At 37.7% G+C, this 14058-nt stretch overlaps 1 protein-coding gene across 1 annotated transcript; it reads right to left on the bottom strand.

Moving 5' to 3' along the window:
* Nucleotides 1–1940: 1940 nt before the first annotated feature.
* LOC118524612 (olfactory receptor 2T29-like) lies at nucleotides 1941–2903 on the bottom strand. The gene has a single exon (XM_036074845.1). It carries the CDS (start codon nucleotides 2901–2903, stop codon nucleotides 1941–1943), a length of 963 nt encoding a protein of 320 aa, XP_035930738.1.
* Between the last annotated feature and the right edge of the window lie 11155 nt (nucleotides 2904–14058).

Raw genomic sequence — 14058 nt, 5'->3', positions numbered from 1 at the left:
CAATGCTACCTAGAGCAATCTACACATTCAATGCAATCCCCATCAAAATACCATCCACTTTTTTCAAAGAAATGGATCAAATAATCCTAAAACTTGTATGGAACCAGAAAAGACCCCGAATAGCCAGAGGAATGTTGAAAAAGAAAAACAAAGCTGGCGGCATCACAATTCCAGACTTCCAGCTCTATTGCAAAGCTGTCATCATCAAGACAGTATGGTACTGGCACAAAAACAGACACATAGATCAAGGGAACAGAATAGAGAGCCCAGAAATGGACCCTCAACTCTATGGTCAACTCATCTTTGACAAAGCAGGAAAGAATGTCCAATGGAAAAAAGACAGTCTCTTCAACAAATGGTGTTGGGAAAATTGGACAGCCACATGCATAAGAATAAAACTGGACTATTTCCTTACACCACACACAAAAATAGACACAAAATTTTTGAAAGACCTAAATGTGAGACAGGAGTCCATCAACATCCTAAAGGAGAACAGAGGCAGGAGCCTCTTTGACCTCAACCACAGCAACTTCTTCCTAGAAACATCGCCAAAGGCAAGGGAAGCAAGGGCGAATATAAACTCTTGGGACCTCATCAAGATAAAAAGCTTTTGCACAGCAAAAGAAACAGTCAACAAAACCAAAAGACAACCGACAGAATGGGAGAAGATATTGACAAATGACATATCAGATAAAGGGCTAGTATCCAAAATCTATAAAGAACTTCTTAAACTCAACACCCAAAGAACAAATGATCCAATCAAGAAATGGGCAGAAGACATGAACAGACATTTTTCCAAAGAAGACATCCAAATGTCCAACAGACACATGAAAAAGTGCTCAGCATCGCTCGGCATCAGGGAAATCCAAATCAAAACCTCAATGAGATACCACCTCACACCAGTCAGAATGGCTAAAATTAACAAGTCAGGAAATGACAGATGTTGACAGGGATGTGGAGAAAGGGGAACCCTCCTACACTGTTGGTGGGAATGCAAGCTGGTGCAACCACTCTGGACAACAGTATGGGGGTTCCTCAAAAAGTAGAAAGTAGAGCTACCATATGATCCAGCAATTGCACTACTGGGTATTTACTCCAAAGATACAAATGTAGGGATCTGAAGGGGTATGTGTACCCCGATATTTATAGCAGCAATGTTCACAATAGCCAAACTGTGGAAAGAGCCAAGATGTCCAACAACAGATGAATGGATAAGAAGATGTGGTATATATATATAATGGAATAATATGCAGCTGTCAAAAGGAATGAGATCTTGCCATTTACAGTGACATGGATGGAACTGGAGGGTGTTATGCTGAGCGAAATAAGTCAATCAGAGAAAGACATGTATCATATGACCTCACTGATATGAGGAATTCTTAATCTCAGGAAACAAACGGAGGGTTGCTGGACTGGGGGTTGGGGTGGGAGGGATGGGGTGGCTGGGTGATAGACACTGGGGAGGGTATGTGCTATGATGAGCGCTGTGACTTGTGCAAGACTGTTGAATCACAGATCTGTACCTCTGAAACAAATAATGCAATATATGTTAAGAAAAAAATAAAGAAGACGAAGATAGCAGGAAGGGAAGAATGAAGGGGGGGGAATTGGAGGGGGAGACGAACCATGAGAGATGATGGACTCTGAAAAACAAACTGAGGGTTCTAGAGGGGAGGGAGGTGGGAGGATGGGTTAGCCTGGTGATGGGTATTAAAGAGGGCACGTTCTGCATGGAGCACTGGGTGTTATGCACAAACAATGAATCATGGAACACTACATCAAAAACTAATGATGTAATGTATGGTGATTAACATAACAATAAAAATTTTTTAAAAATTGGTGACGACACATCATGGTGTGAGAAGCTAAGGAAAAACATTGGCATAGGATCCTAAAGTTTTAGTTTGTAGGGTGAAGAAAAAAAATAGCACATATAGTTCCTATTTTATAGTTTCCTGAAAGACCGATCCCACATTCAACATTTTTTTTAGAGCCCTTGTTACATCCTTATTCCTAAGACTATAAATTAAAGGGTTTAGAACAGGAGTGAGTATGGTATAAAAGACAGATACAATCATGTCCTTCTCAGGGGTGTGGTAGGAGGTGGGAAGCATGTAGGTATAGATGGAAGCGCCATAGAAGAGGATGACCACCATCATATGGGAAGAACAAGTGGCAAAGGCCTTCTTCCGTCCCTCTGCTGAGTTCATCCTGTGGATGGTGAAGAGGATGAAAGAATAGGAGCTTGAAATGACTGTCACAGGGATGAGGAGCATGAGGACACAACACAGGTACATGAGTGTCTCATAGAGGGAAGTGTCTGAGCAGGAAAGCTTCATTACAGCAGGGACCTCACAGAAGAAATGGTGGATCTCCCGCGATCTGCAAAAGGGGAAGGTCATGGTGACGGGTGTGAGCACAAATCCATCCACAGATCCCAGAAACCAGGAGGAAGACACCAAGAGGAGACACACCCTATGGTTCATGAGGATAGAATAACGGAGTGGATGGCAGATGGCCACATAGCGGTCATAGGCCATGGCAGCAAGAAGAAAAACTTCTGAACCTCCTAGTGTCAGATAGAGAAACATCTGCATCCCACACTCAGGGGCTGAGATCTGTTTCACACCCATGACCTGGTCCATGAGCATCTTGGGCACAGTGACAGAAATGTACATCACATCCATGAGAGACAACTGGGTGATAAAAAAGTACATGGGGTTATGAAGGTGAGCATCACAGTGGATCAGAAGGATCAGGATGGTGTTTCCAGACAAGGCCATCAGGAAAACTACAAAAATGACCAAACAAAGGAGAGCTGGGTACTTGAATTGACTGAAGAGTCCCACTAGGTCAAAATCTGATCGTCCGGTATGGTTTGCCACCCAAGTGGTGTTCTCCATTGGATTTTACCTGGTGCACCAAGGAGAACTATGGTGTTAATAGATCACTTCTGGGATACAAGCACCTGAAATAAATGTTTAGGGAGCTTGAGTGTGTGTGTGTGTGTGTGTGTGTGTGTGTGTGTTTGCATTTTTACATATGGCAACCCGGTGTGCCAATAAACAGAAGTTCCAAGGACCTGTAAATTTTAGGATTATAAATTACTTGTAATTGAACAAATTTAATAGAAATCTAAGAATTCACAACTCTGGGTCAAAAATATGAATACTTTAATAATTCCACTGCTGGATATGTATTTCCCCAAAGAAAACAAAACCACTATCTGTACCCCATGTTTATTTTTTTTCAAATCTTCATATGACCTTTAATTTTTAAATGTTTATTTAAATTCGAGTTAATTAACTCACAGTGTAATATTAGTTTCAGGTGTAGAATGTAATGAGTCAGCATTTTCATACAATACCTGGTGTTCATAACAAGTATACTCTTAATCCCCACAAACTATTTAACCCATCCCCACACCCACCTCCATTCTGGTAACCATCAGTTTGTTCTCTATGTTTAAGAGTCTGTTTCTTGGTTTGCCTCTCTATTTTTTTCCCTTTGTTCATTTGCTTTGTTTCTTAAATTCCACATGCAAGTGAAATCATATGGTATTTCTCTTTCTCTGACTTATTTTGCTTAGCATAATACTCTCTAGCTCCATCTATGCCATTGCAAATGGCAAGTTTTCAAACTTTTTATGGTTGAGTAATATTCCATTGTTTATTTTTATATTCACCCATATGTTTACTGCATCATTATTTACAATAGCCAAGATATGGAAACAATCTAAGTTTCCTTCAATAGACAAATGGATAAAGAAGGAATGGTGTGTGTATGTGTGTGCATATATATGTTTGTGTATGAGTATATTTGTGTGTGTGTGTGTGTATATATATTATATATGGTATCTATTCATATATATATTTGCCACTATAATAGTGAATGAGATTCTGCCCTTTTTTACAACAGACCCACCGGGGTATTATGGTAAGTGAAATAAATCAGACTGAAGAAAGACAAATATTACAGAATTTCACTCATATGTGGAATCTAAAAACACAAATGAATAAACAAACAAAAAAACAGTATGAGACCTAGAAATATAGAGAAGGAACTGATGGTCTCCAGAGGGAAGAGCTACAGGATGATGGGCAGAATGAGTGACAGGGAATGGAAGATACAGTCTTCTAGTTAGAAGTAAGTCACAGGAATGAAAGACACAGCATAAGGAATATAGCCAATGATATTGTAATAGTGTTGTATAGTGACAGATGGAAGGTACACTTGCTGTAAGCATAACATAACATATAACTTGTTGAATATCTATGTTGCATGCCTGAAACTACTATAACATTGTGTGTCAAGTACATTCAAATAAAAGAAATTTAAATAGTGGTAACTTACAGTAAGATTGACAAAGTTCAAGGTCATGAGATTTCCTGATGATAGACAATGTTGTTTATCAATGAGTATGGAAATTTTCAGAATCACTGCCATATAAAAACACACAAAAAGTGAATCATTGAAAAGAAGACAATAAAATCTCTTATTTATAGACTTTTTTTATTGAAATCAAAGTTGAATCCACCTTTCTGGTTTAAGGATCCAACTGGATCTTAAAAACTCTTAGAGATATATTCCATATAAGAAAGATTTAGAAAGTAACTGAAACATAACTTGGGGAATATTTATACAAAAATTTGAACCCCCATTGTCTGTATGGTCTGGCCAGACTGTGATGCTCTGTGGGTGTACAGAGTGTTCCATGCATCCCCAGCAGCATATCAGGGTACTCACCAATGACCAACCCCTTAGATACCCTAGGGACATCAATTTAGGAGCCCAAACTTTGAGGTTATACTGTGTGGGTCCAGATTATCCTCTACACACAATCCCTTTGTTCATTTTACATTAAACAAGATTCAGGATTAAATGGTATAAAATAATGAAAGTGGTAATGAACATTACCAGTTACAGATGATTAAGCACATATATTGTTAATTTAAAGAGCTAATATCTATGGTGATTATTATGCAAAATCTGTGTAAGAAATGGCAGTTACCATTTGTGTTTTATGATATAAGATGAATTACTTCAGTTTGACAGTTTTAGTATCTATTCATACACATAGGAATTAAGATTTGATAATTTCTGTAGTCCCAGACTTTATACATATATACATGAATATATAAATATAAATATATAAGATATATTTATTATTTTTACTCTGGTTAAGCAGATCTTTATGGAAAATCCTACCTTAGTTCTATCTAGTACATGCTTCTCCAACTTCATCTACTTAAATCTCCTACCATTTGTTCTAAATCTCAGGAAGAAGAATTAGCAACTACAAGATCATTGCCATTTATAAGACAAGGCTTTAGTTGTTTTTACAAACATATCTACTTTATTGTCTATAGTAATCTATTTTTCAAGGAAACTGAGATGTAAAGAGCAAAACTGAGCAACGCTGAGTTTGTCTCTGACTACAATACAACCCCCTCAAAAAAAATCTGGCTACTTGAAGCCTACATCTGTGTTAAATGCTGAAGACAAAAGAAAAATTAAATCAATTACACTGAAGGAGGTCACAGTCCATCTATTCAGGCAAAAATAGTGTGTGTGTGTGTGTGTGTGTGTGTGTGTGATTTGAGATATAAGTAGAATTTTAAAATAGTGCAAAATAAACAAGAAAGAACAATGGAAGTAAAATATACCTGTCCTTTCTGAAAAGAATCACTAATAACTTCTTTTACATTTTCTGTTCTAGAGAACAAATCTTTGCAACTTCTCAATTACTGACATATCAAATGTTAAATTTTAAAAGTCCTTACCAACAAAAAAAAGAAATATTGGCTCTTCTCTCTAGGAAGAATTTAGGAATGATTATGATACAGGGATATTTCAGGAATAAATTCTGACTTTCAAAGCATTGCATACTTTTGTAATGATTACAAAGATTAATTATAATATTCAACTTATTAATAGTCCCAAGTTCCAAGGTTCTAAAGCAATAGATAACACTGAAAATTAATTTGATGCCTTAACATAAATATCCAACAAATCTGGTACACATTATATCAAAAAATATAATCTTATTTTCATTTTCCACCCCCACTAACAGATAAAAGCTGACCTCTGGGCAAAATTTTAAAACAGCCCAATAAAAGCAAAATATACCTGCTGTCTCAGTCAACGTTTTTGGTCAAATGAAGCAAATCTCTGTTGCTCTTTGGTAAATAGGAGTCACTGTGATCAAGCCACTCTGAACACCAGACAGACAATGGAATGCTATCTGTGTCATGTTACAACTGGCCATCCTGTTCATTCTTACTTTCTCTACCCAGTTGTTTGAGTTTACTGTAAACAGAACAGTACATATTTAAATTGGGGAATTAATAGTGTGATAAGGACACCTGAATGGCTCAGTAGTAGAGCATGTGACTCTTGATCTTGGGGTTGTGAGTTTGAACTCCATATTGGGCATAGAGTTTACTAAAAATTAAAAAAAAAATTTTAAATTAAAAATTTCAAACTATCCCTTTGTTTTTTTTTCTTTTAAATAGTGGTGGTAGAAAATCAAATCTAACTTGAAGCTAACAAAATTCCAGAAATTGTTCTATTGTTCTATATCATTCTATATTTCACTTCCCCAAGAATCAATGAAGTATTTAATCATCTTATTTTCTCCTTTTACAAATTAAATAATTCTAATTCCCAGGGTAGGCATTTTAACATAAGAATAATGAAAGAGAAAATTATTTAAAAAGTGGGGTAGGGCGCCTGGGTGGCTGTCAGTTAAGCGTCTGCCTTCAGCTCAGGTCATGATCTTGGGGTCCTGGGATTGAGCCCCATGTTGGGCTCCTTGTTCAGACAGGAATCTGCTTCTCCCTCTCCCCCTGCCCCTCCCCCCACTCATGCGCACGCACGCATGCTCTGTCTCTCCCAAATAAATAAGTCTTAAAAACAAATTACTAGGTAACTGCTTAGCATCACACAATTCACCTGAAGGTGGATTTTTGTCTCAATCTCAAATCAGGTGATAGAATCCAGAGCCTATAATTCTGCTGTCACTCCCTAGAATACTATCTTCCCTCCACAGTCTACAGTTTAGGTCTTATCACTCACTGTCAGTTTCATCTAAGAAACATAAATATAATTGAGACATTAGTTTCAGTTTTCTAACTATCAAAAATAATGCCGACTCAAAGTAAAATAAGTCCCATGTCCATACATAAATGGAAATCAAAAAGCCATTTCATAATATGCTGCAGTAAATTATTGCTACAAGAAAGATTCAAACAAAAAGGACAATTAAAAGTACATTTATCTTGATGAGCACTAAGAAATGTAAGAATTGTTGAATCATTATAATATACAACTGAAACTAAATAATACTGTATGTTAATGATACTTGGATTAAAAAATATATCACATTAATAAAAAATATATCACATTTCCTTTTTTTCATAAAAATAGATGATAGGGAAAAATAGGGGAAATATGGTCAAGAATTAATAGCATGTATCAGAAGGAGAACAAGTCAAAAACAATAATTACCCTTTTTGCTCCTGTAATTTTTTCTATATGATTGAACTCAGCATCAGATGATGGCGCAGGTCTTATCCATCTGAGTAATGGAGTGTGACCATGGTATAAAGATAAACAAGACAGTGACATCATCCTGGTTTTACTATGCCCATTATGGGAGTTGAGGTTTGCTGTTGATAAATTCCTTCTGGGACTTTGGAGAAGAATGCAATTAAAAGCTCTAACAACAACAGCAAAAAGGTAATAGGTATCTGTATTGCACTGTTCTGCTTCTCTCCTCATGTCCTTTTAAAATATTTACTTATTATTAACTGGAAGTCTTTTATTTTTTTTTTAATTTTTAAAATTTTATTATGTTATGTTAGTCACCATACAAAACATCATTAGTATTTAATGTGGTGATCCACGATTCATTGTTTTCATATAACACCCAGTGCTCCATGCAGTACGTGCCCTCCTTAATACGCATCACTGGGCTAACCCATCCCTCTCCCCCCTCCCCTCCAAAACCCTCAGTTTGTTTCTCACAGTCCTTAGTCTCTCATAGTTCCTCTCTCCCTCTGATTCCCCTCTTTATTTTTCCCTTCCTTCTCCTAATATCCTCCATGATATTCCTTATGTTCTACAAATAAGTGAAACCATAGGATAATTAACTTTCTCTGCTTGACTTATTTCACTCAGCATAATCTCCTCCAGTCCCAACGATGTGGATGTAGAAGTTGGATATTCATCCTTTCTGATGCCTGAGTAATATTCCATTGTATATATGAACCACATCTTCTTTATCCATTCATCTGTTGAAGGGCATCTCATCTCTTTCCACAGTTTGGTTATTATGGACATTGATATTATGAACTTTGGGGTGCATATTGCCCTTTTTTCACTACATCTGTGTCTTTGGGGTAAATACCCAGGAGTGCAATTGCTGGGTTATACGGTAGCTCTATTTTTAAATTTTTCAGGAACCTCCACACTGTTTTCCAAAGTGGCTGTACCAACTTGCATTCCCACCAACAGTGTAAGAGGGTTCCCCTTTCTCCACAACCTCTCCAACATTTGTTGTTTCTCTCCCTGTCCATTTTTGCCATTCTAACTGGTGTAAGGTGGTATCTCAATGTGGTTTTGATTTGAATTTCCCTGATGGCTAATGATGATGAACATTTTTTCATGTGTCTGTTAGCCATTTGTATGTCTTCTTCAGAGAAGTGTCTTTTCATGGCTTCTACCCACTTTTTGACTTGATTATTTGTTTTTTGGGTGTTGAGTTTGAGAAGTTCTTTATAGATCTAGGATACCAGCCCTTTATCTGTAGTGTCATTTGCAAATCTCTCCTCCCATTCTATGGCTTGCCTCTTTGTTTTGTTGACTGTTTTCTTTGCTGTGCACAAGCTTTTTATCTTGAGGAAGTCCCAAAAGTTCACTTTTGCTTTTGTTTCACTAGCTTTTCGAGATATATCTTGAAAGAAGTTGCTGTGGCCTATGTCAAACAGGTTACTGCCTATGTTCTCCTCTAGGATTTTGATGGATTCCTGTCTCACGTTGAGGTCTTTCATCCATTTTGAGTTTATCTTTGTGTATGGTGTTAGAGAATGGTCGAGTTTCATTCTTCTGCATGTGGCTGTCCAATTTTCCCAGCACCATTTATTGAAGAGACTGTCTTTTTTCCATTGCATGTTTTTTTTCTAGTTCATCAAAGATTATTTGACCAGAGAGTTGAGGGTCCATATCTGGGTTCCCTATTCTGTTTCATTGTTCTTTGTGTCTGTTTTTGTGCCAGTACCATGCTGTCTTCATGATTACAGCTTTGTAATATAGCTTGAAACCGGGCAACGTGATGCCCCCAGCTTTGTTTTTCTTTTTCAACATTTCCTTGGTGATTCGGGGACTTTTCTGATTCCATACAAATTTTAGGATTGTTTGTTCCAGCACTTTGAAAAATGTCATTGGAATTTTGATCGGGATGGCATTGAAGGTATAGATTGCTCTGGGTAGCATAGGCATTTTAACAATGTTTATTCTTCTGATCCATGAGCATGGAATATTTTTCCATCTTTTTGTGTCTTCTTCAATTTCTTTCATGAGTGTTCTGTAGTTCCTACAGTATAGATCCTATACCTCTTTGGTTAGGTTTATTCTAGGTATCTTATGATTTTTGGTGCTATTATAAATGGAATCTGTTCTCTGATTTCTCTTTCTACAGTGGCGTTGTTAGTGTATAAGAAAGCAACTGATTTCTGTGCATTGATTTTTTTATCCTGCCACATTACTGAATTGCTGTATCAGTTCTAGTAATTTAGGGGTGGAGTCTTTTGGGTTTTCCACATAAAGTATCATGTCATCTGCGAAAAGAGAGAGTTTGAATTCTTTTTTGCCAATTTGAATACCTTTTATTTCTTTTTGTTGTCTGATTGCTGTTGCTAGAACTTCTAGTACTATGTTGAACAATAGTGGTGAGAGTGGGCATCCCTGATGTGTTCCTGATCTTAACGGAAAGGCTCTCATCTTTTCCCCATTGAGGATGATATTTGCTGTGGGTTTTTCATAGATGGATTTTATGAACTTAAGGAATGTTCCCTCTATCCCTATACTCTGAAGAGTTTTAATCAGGAAAGGATGCTGTATTTTGTCAAACGCTGTTTCTGCATCAATTGAGAGGACCATATGTCTCTTCTCTCCCCTCTTATTAATGTTTTTTATCACATTGATTGATTTATGAGTGTTGAACCACCCTTGTATCCCGGGGATAAATCCTACTTGGTCGTGGTGGATGATCCTTTCAATGTATTGTTGGATCCTATTAGCTAGGATTTTGTTGAGGATTTTGGAATCTATATTCATCAGGGATATCGCTTTGGGGATTAAGGTAATGCTGGCCTCATAAAATGAGTTTGGAAGTTTTCCTTCTGTTTCCATTTTTTTTTTTCCCTGTATAAGTCTTTATTTTTTTTAATTTTTTTATTGTTATGTTAATCCCCATATATTACATCATTAGTTTTAGATATAGTGTTCCATGATTCATTGTTTGTGCATAACACCCAGTGCTCCATGCAGAACGTGCCCTCCTCAATACCCATCACCAGGCTAACCCCTCCTCCCAACCCCCTCCCTTCTAGAACCCTCAGTTTGTTTTTCAGAGTCCATCGTCTCTCATGGTTCGTCTCCCCCTCCAATTGCCCCCCCTTCATTCTTCCCCTCCTGCTACATTCTTCTTCTTCTTTTTTTCTTTCTTAACCTATATTGCATTATTTGTTTCAGAGGTACAGATCTGAGATTCAACAGTCTTGCACAATTCACAGCACTTACCAGAGCAATACGCTCCCCAGTGTCCATCACCCAGTTACCCCATCCCTCCCACCCCACCCCCCACTCCAGCAACCCTCAGTTTGTTTCCTGAGATTAAGAATTCCTCATATCAGTGAGGTCATATGATACATGTCTTTCTCTGTTTGACTTATTTCACTCAGCATAATACCCTCCAGTTCCATCCACGTCGTTGCAAATGGCAAGATCTCATTCCTTTTGATGGCTGAATAATATTCCATTGTATATATATACCACTCTTCTTTATCCATTCATCTGTCGATGGACATCTTGGCTCTTTCCACAGTTTGGCTATTGTGGACATTGCTGCTATAAACATCGGGGTGCACGTACCTTTTCGGGTCCCTACTTTTGTATCTTTGGGGTAAATACCCAGTAGTGCAATTGGTGGATCATATGGTAGCTCTATTTTCAACTTTTTCAGGAAACTCCATACTGTTTTCCAGAGTGGCTGCACCAGCTTGCATTCCCACCAACAGTGTAGGAGGGTTCCCCTTTCTCCGCATCCCCGCCAACATCTGTCATTTCCTGACTTGTTAATTTTAGCCATTTTGACTGGTGTGAGGTGGTATCTCATTGAGGTTTTGATTTGGATTTCCCTGATGCCGAGCGATATTGAACACTTTTTCATGTGTCTGTTGGCCGTTTGGATGTCTTCTTTGGAAAAATGTCTGTTCATGTCTTCTGCCCATTTCTTGATTGGATTCTTTGTTCTTTTGGTGTTGAGTTTGATGAGTTCTTTATAGATTTTGGATACTAGCCCTTTATCTGATATGTCATTTGCAAATATCTTCTCCCATTCTGTCAGTTGTCTTTTGGTTTTGTTGACTGTTTCCTTTGCTTTGCAGAAGCTTTTTATCTTGATGAAGTCCCAATAGTTCATTTTTGCCCTTGCTTCCCTTGCCTTTGGCGATGTTTCTAGGAAGAAGTTGCTGCGGCTGAGGTCGAAGAGGTTGCTGCCTGTGTTCTCCTTTAGGATTTTGATGGACTCCTGTCTCACATTGAGGTCTTTCAACCATTTGGAGTCTGTTTTTGTGTGTGGAGTAAGGAAATGGTCCAGTTTCATTCTTCTGCATGTGGCTGTCCAATTTTCCGAACACCATTTGTTGAAGAGACTGTCTTTTTTCCATTGGACATTCTTTCCTGCTTTGTCAAAGATTAGTTGACCATAGAGTTGAGGGTCCATTTCTGGGCTCTCTATTATGTTCCATTGATTTATGTGTCTGTTTTTGTGCCAGTACCATACTGTCTTGATGATGACAGCTTTGTAGTAGAGCTGGAAGTCCGTAATTGTGATGCCGCCAGCTTTGCTTTTCTTTTTCATATTTCCTCTGGCTATGCGGGGTTTTTTCTGGTTCCATACAAATTTTAGGATTATTTGTTCCATTTCTTTGAAAAAAGTGGATGGTATTTTGATGGGGACGGCATTGAATGTGTAGATTGCTCTAGGTAGCATTGACATCTTCACAATATTTGTTCTTCCAATCCATGAGCATGGAACGTTTTTCCATTTCTTTGTGTCTTCCTCAATTTCTTTCATGAGTATTTTATAGTTTTCTGAGTACAGATTCTTTGCCTCTTTGGTTAGATTTATTCCTAGGTATCTTATGGTTTTGGGTGCAATTGTAAATGGGGTCGACTCCTTAATTTCTCTTTCTTCTGTCTTGTTGGTGTATAGGAATGCCACTGATTCCTGTGCATTGATTTTATATCCTGCCACTTTACTAAATTCCTGTATGAGTTCTAGCAGTTTTGGGGTGGAGTCTTTGGGATTTTCCACATAAAGTATCATATCATCTGCAAAGAGTGAGAGTTTGACTTCTTTGCCAATTTGGATGCCTTTGATTTCTTTTTCTGGTCTGATTGCTGTGGCTAGGACTTCCAATACTATGTTGAATAGCAGTGGTGATAGTGGACATCCCTGCCGCGTTCCTGACCTTAGGGGGAAGCTCTCAGTTTCTCCCCATTGAGAATGATATTCGCTGTAGGTTTTTCATAGATGGCTTTTATGATATTGAGGTATGTACCCTCTATGCCTATAATCTGAAGAGTTTTGACCAAGAAAGGATGCTGTACTTTGTCAAAAGCTTTTTCTGCATCTATTGAGAGGATCATATGATTCTTGTTCTTTCTTTTGTTAATGTGTTGTATCACGTTGATTGATTTGCGGATGTTGAACCAACCTTGCAGCCCAGGGATAAATCCGACTTGGTCGTGGTGAATAATCCTTTTAATGTACTGTTGGATCCTATTGGCTAGTATTTTGGTGAGAATTTTTGCATCCATGTTCATCAGGGATATTGGTCTGTAATTCCTCTTTTTGATGGGGTCTTTGTCTGGTTTTGGGATCAAGGTAATGCTGGCCTCATAAAATGAGTTCGGAAGTTTTCCTTCCATTTCTATTTTTTGGAACAGTTTCAGAAGGATAGGTATTAATTCTTCTTGAAATGTTTGGTAGAATTCCCCTGGGAAGCCATCTGGCCCTGGGCTTTTGTGTTTTGGGAGATTTTTGATGACTGCTTCTATTTCCTTAGTGGTTATAGGTCTGTTCAGGTTTTCTATTTCTTCCTGGTTCAGTTTTGGTAGTTGATACATCTCTAGGAATGCATCCATTTCTTCCAGGTTATCTAATTTGCTGGCATAGAATTGCTCATAATATGTTCTTAGAATTGTTTGTATTTCTTTGGTGTTGGTTGTGATTTCTCCTCTTTCATTCATGATTTTGTTGATTTGGGTCATTTGTCTTTTCTTTTTGATAAGTCTGGCCAGGGGCTTATCAATCTTGTTAATTCTTTCAAAGAACCAGCTCCTAGGTTCGTTGATCTGTTCTACTGTTCTTTTGGTTTCTATTTCATTGATTTCTGCTCTGATCTTTATTATTTCTCTTCTCCTGCTGGGTTTAGGCTTTAATTGCTGTTCTTTCTCCAGCTCCTTTAGGTGTAGGGTTAGGTTGTGTACTTGAGACCTTTCTTGTTTCTTGAGAAAGGCTTGTATTGCTATATACTTTCCTCTTAGGACTGCCTTTGCTGTATCCCAAAGATTTTGAATAGTTGTGTTTTCATTTTCATTGGTTTCCAAGAATTTTTTTAATTCTTCTTTAATTTCCTGGTTGACCCATTCATTCTTTAGTAGGATGCTCTTTAGCCTCCATGTATTTGAGTTCTTTCTGACTTTCCTCTTGTGATTGAGTTCTAGTTTCAAAGCATCGTGGTCTGAAAATAGGCAGGGAATGATCCC

The sequence above is a fragment of the Halichoerus grypus genome, chromosome 2 (assembly GCF_964656455.1).
Source record: "Halichoerus grypus chromosome 2, mHalGry1.hap1.1, whole genome shotgun sequence".
Lineage (NCBI taxonomy): Eukaryota > Metazoa > Chordata > Mammalia > Carnivora > Phocidae > Halichoerus > Halichoerus grypus.
The sequence above is the reverse complement of the archived record's forward strand: the minus strand, read 5'-3'. Positions and strand labels throughout refer to the sequence as shown.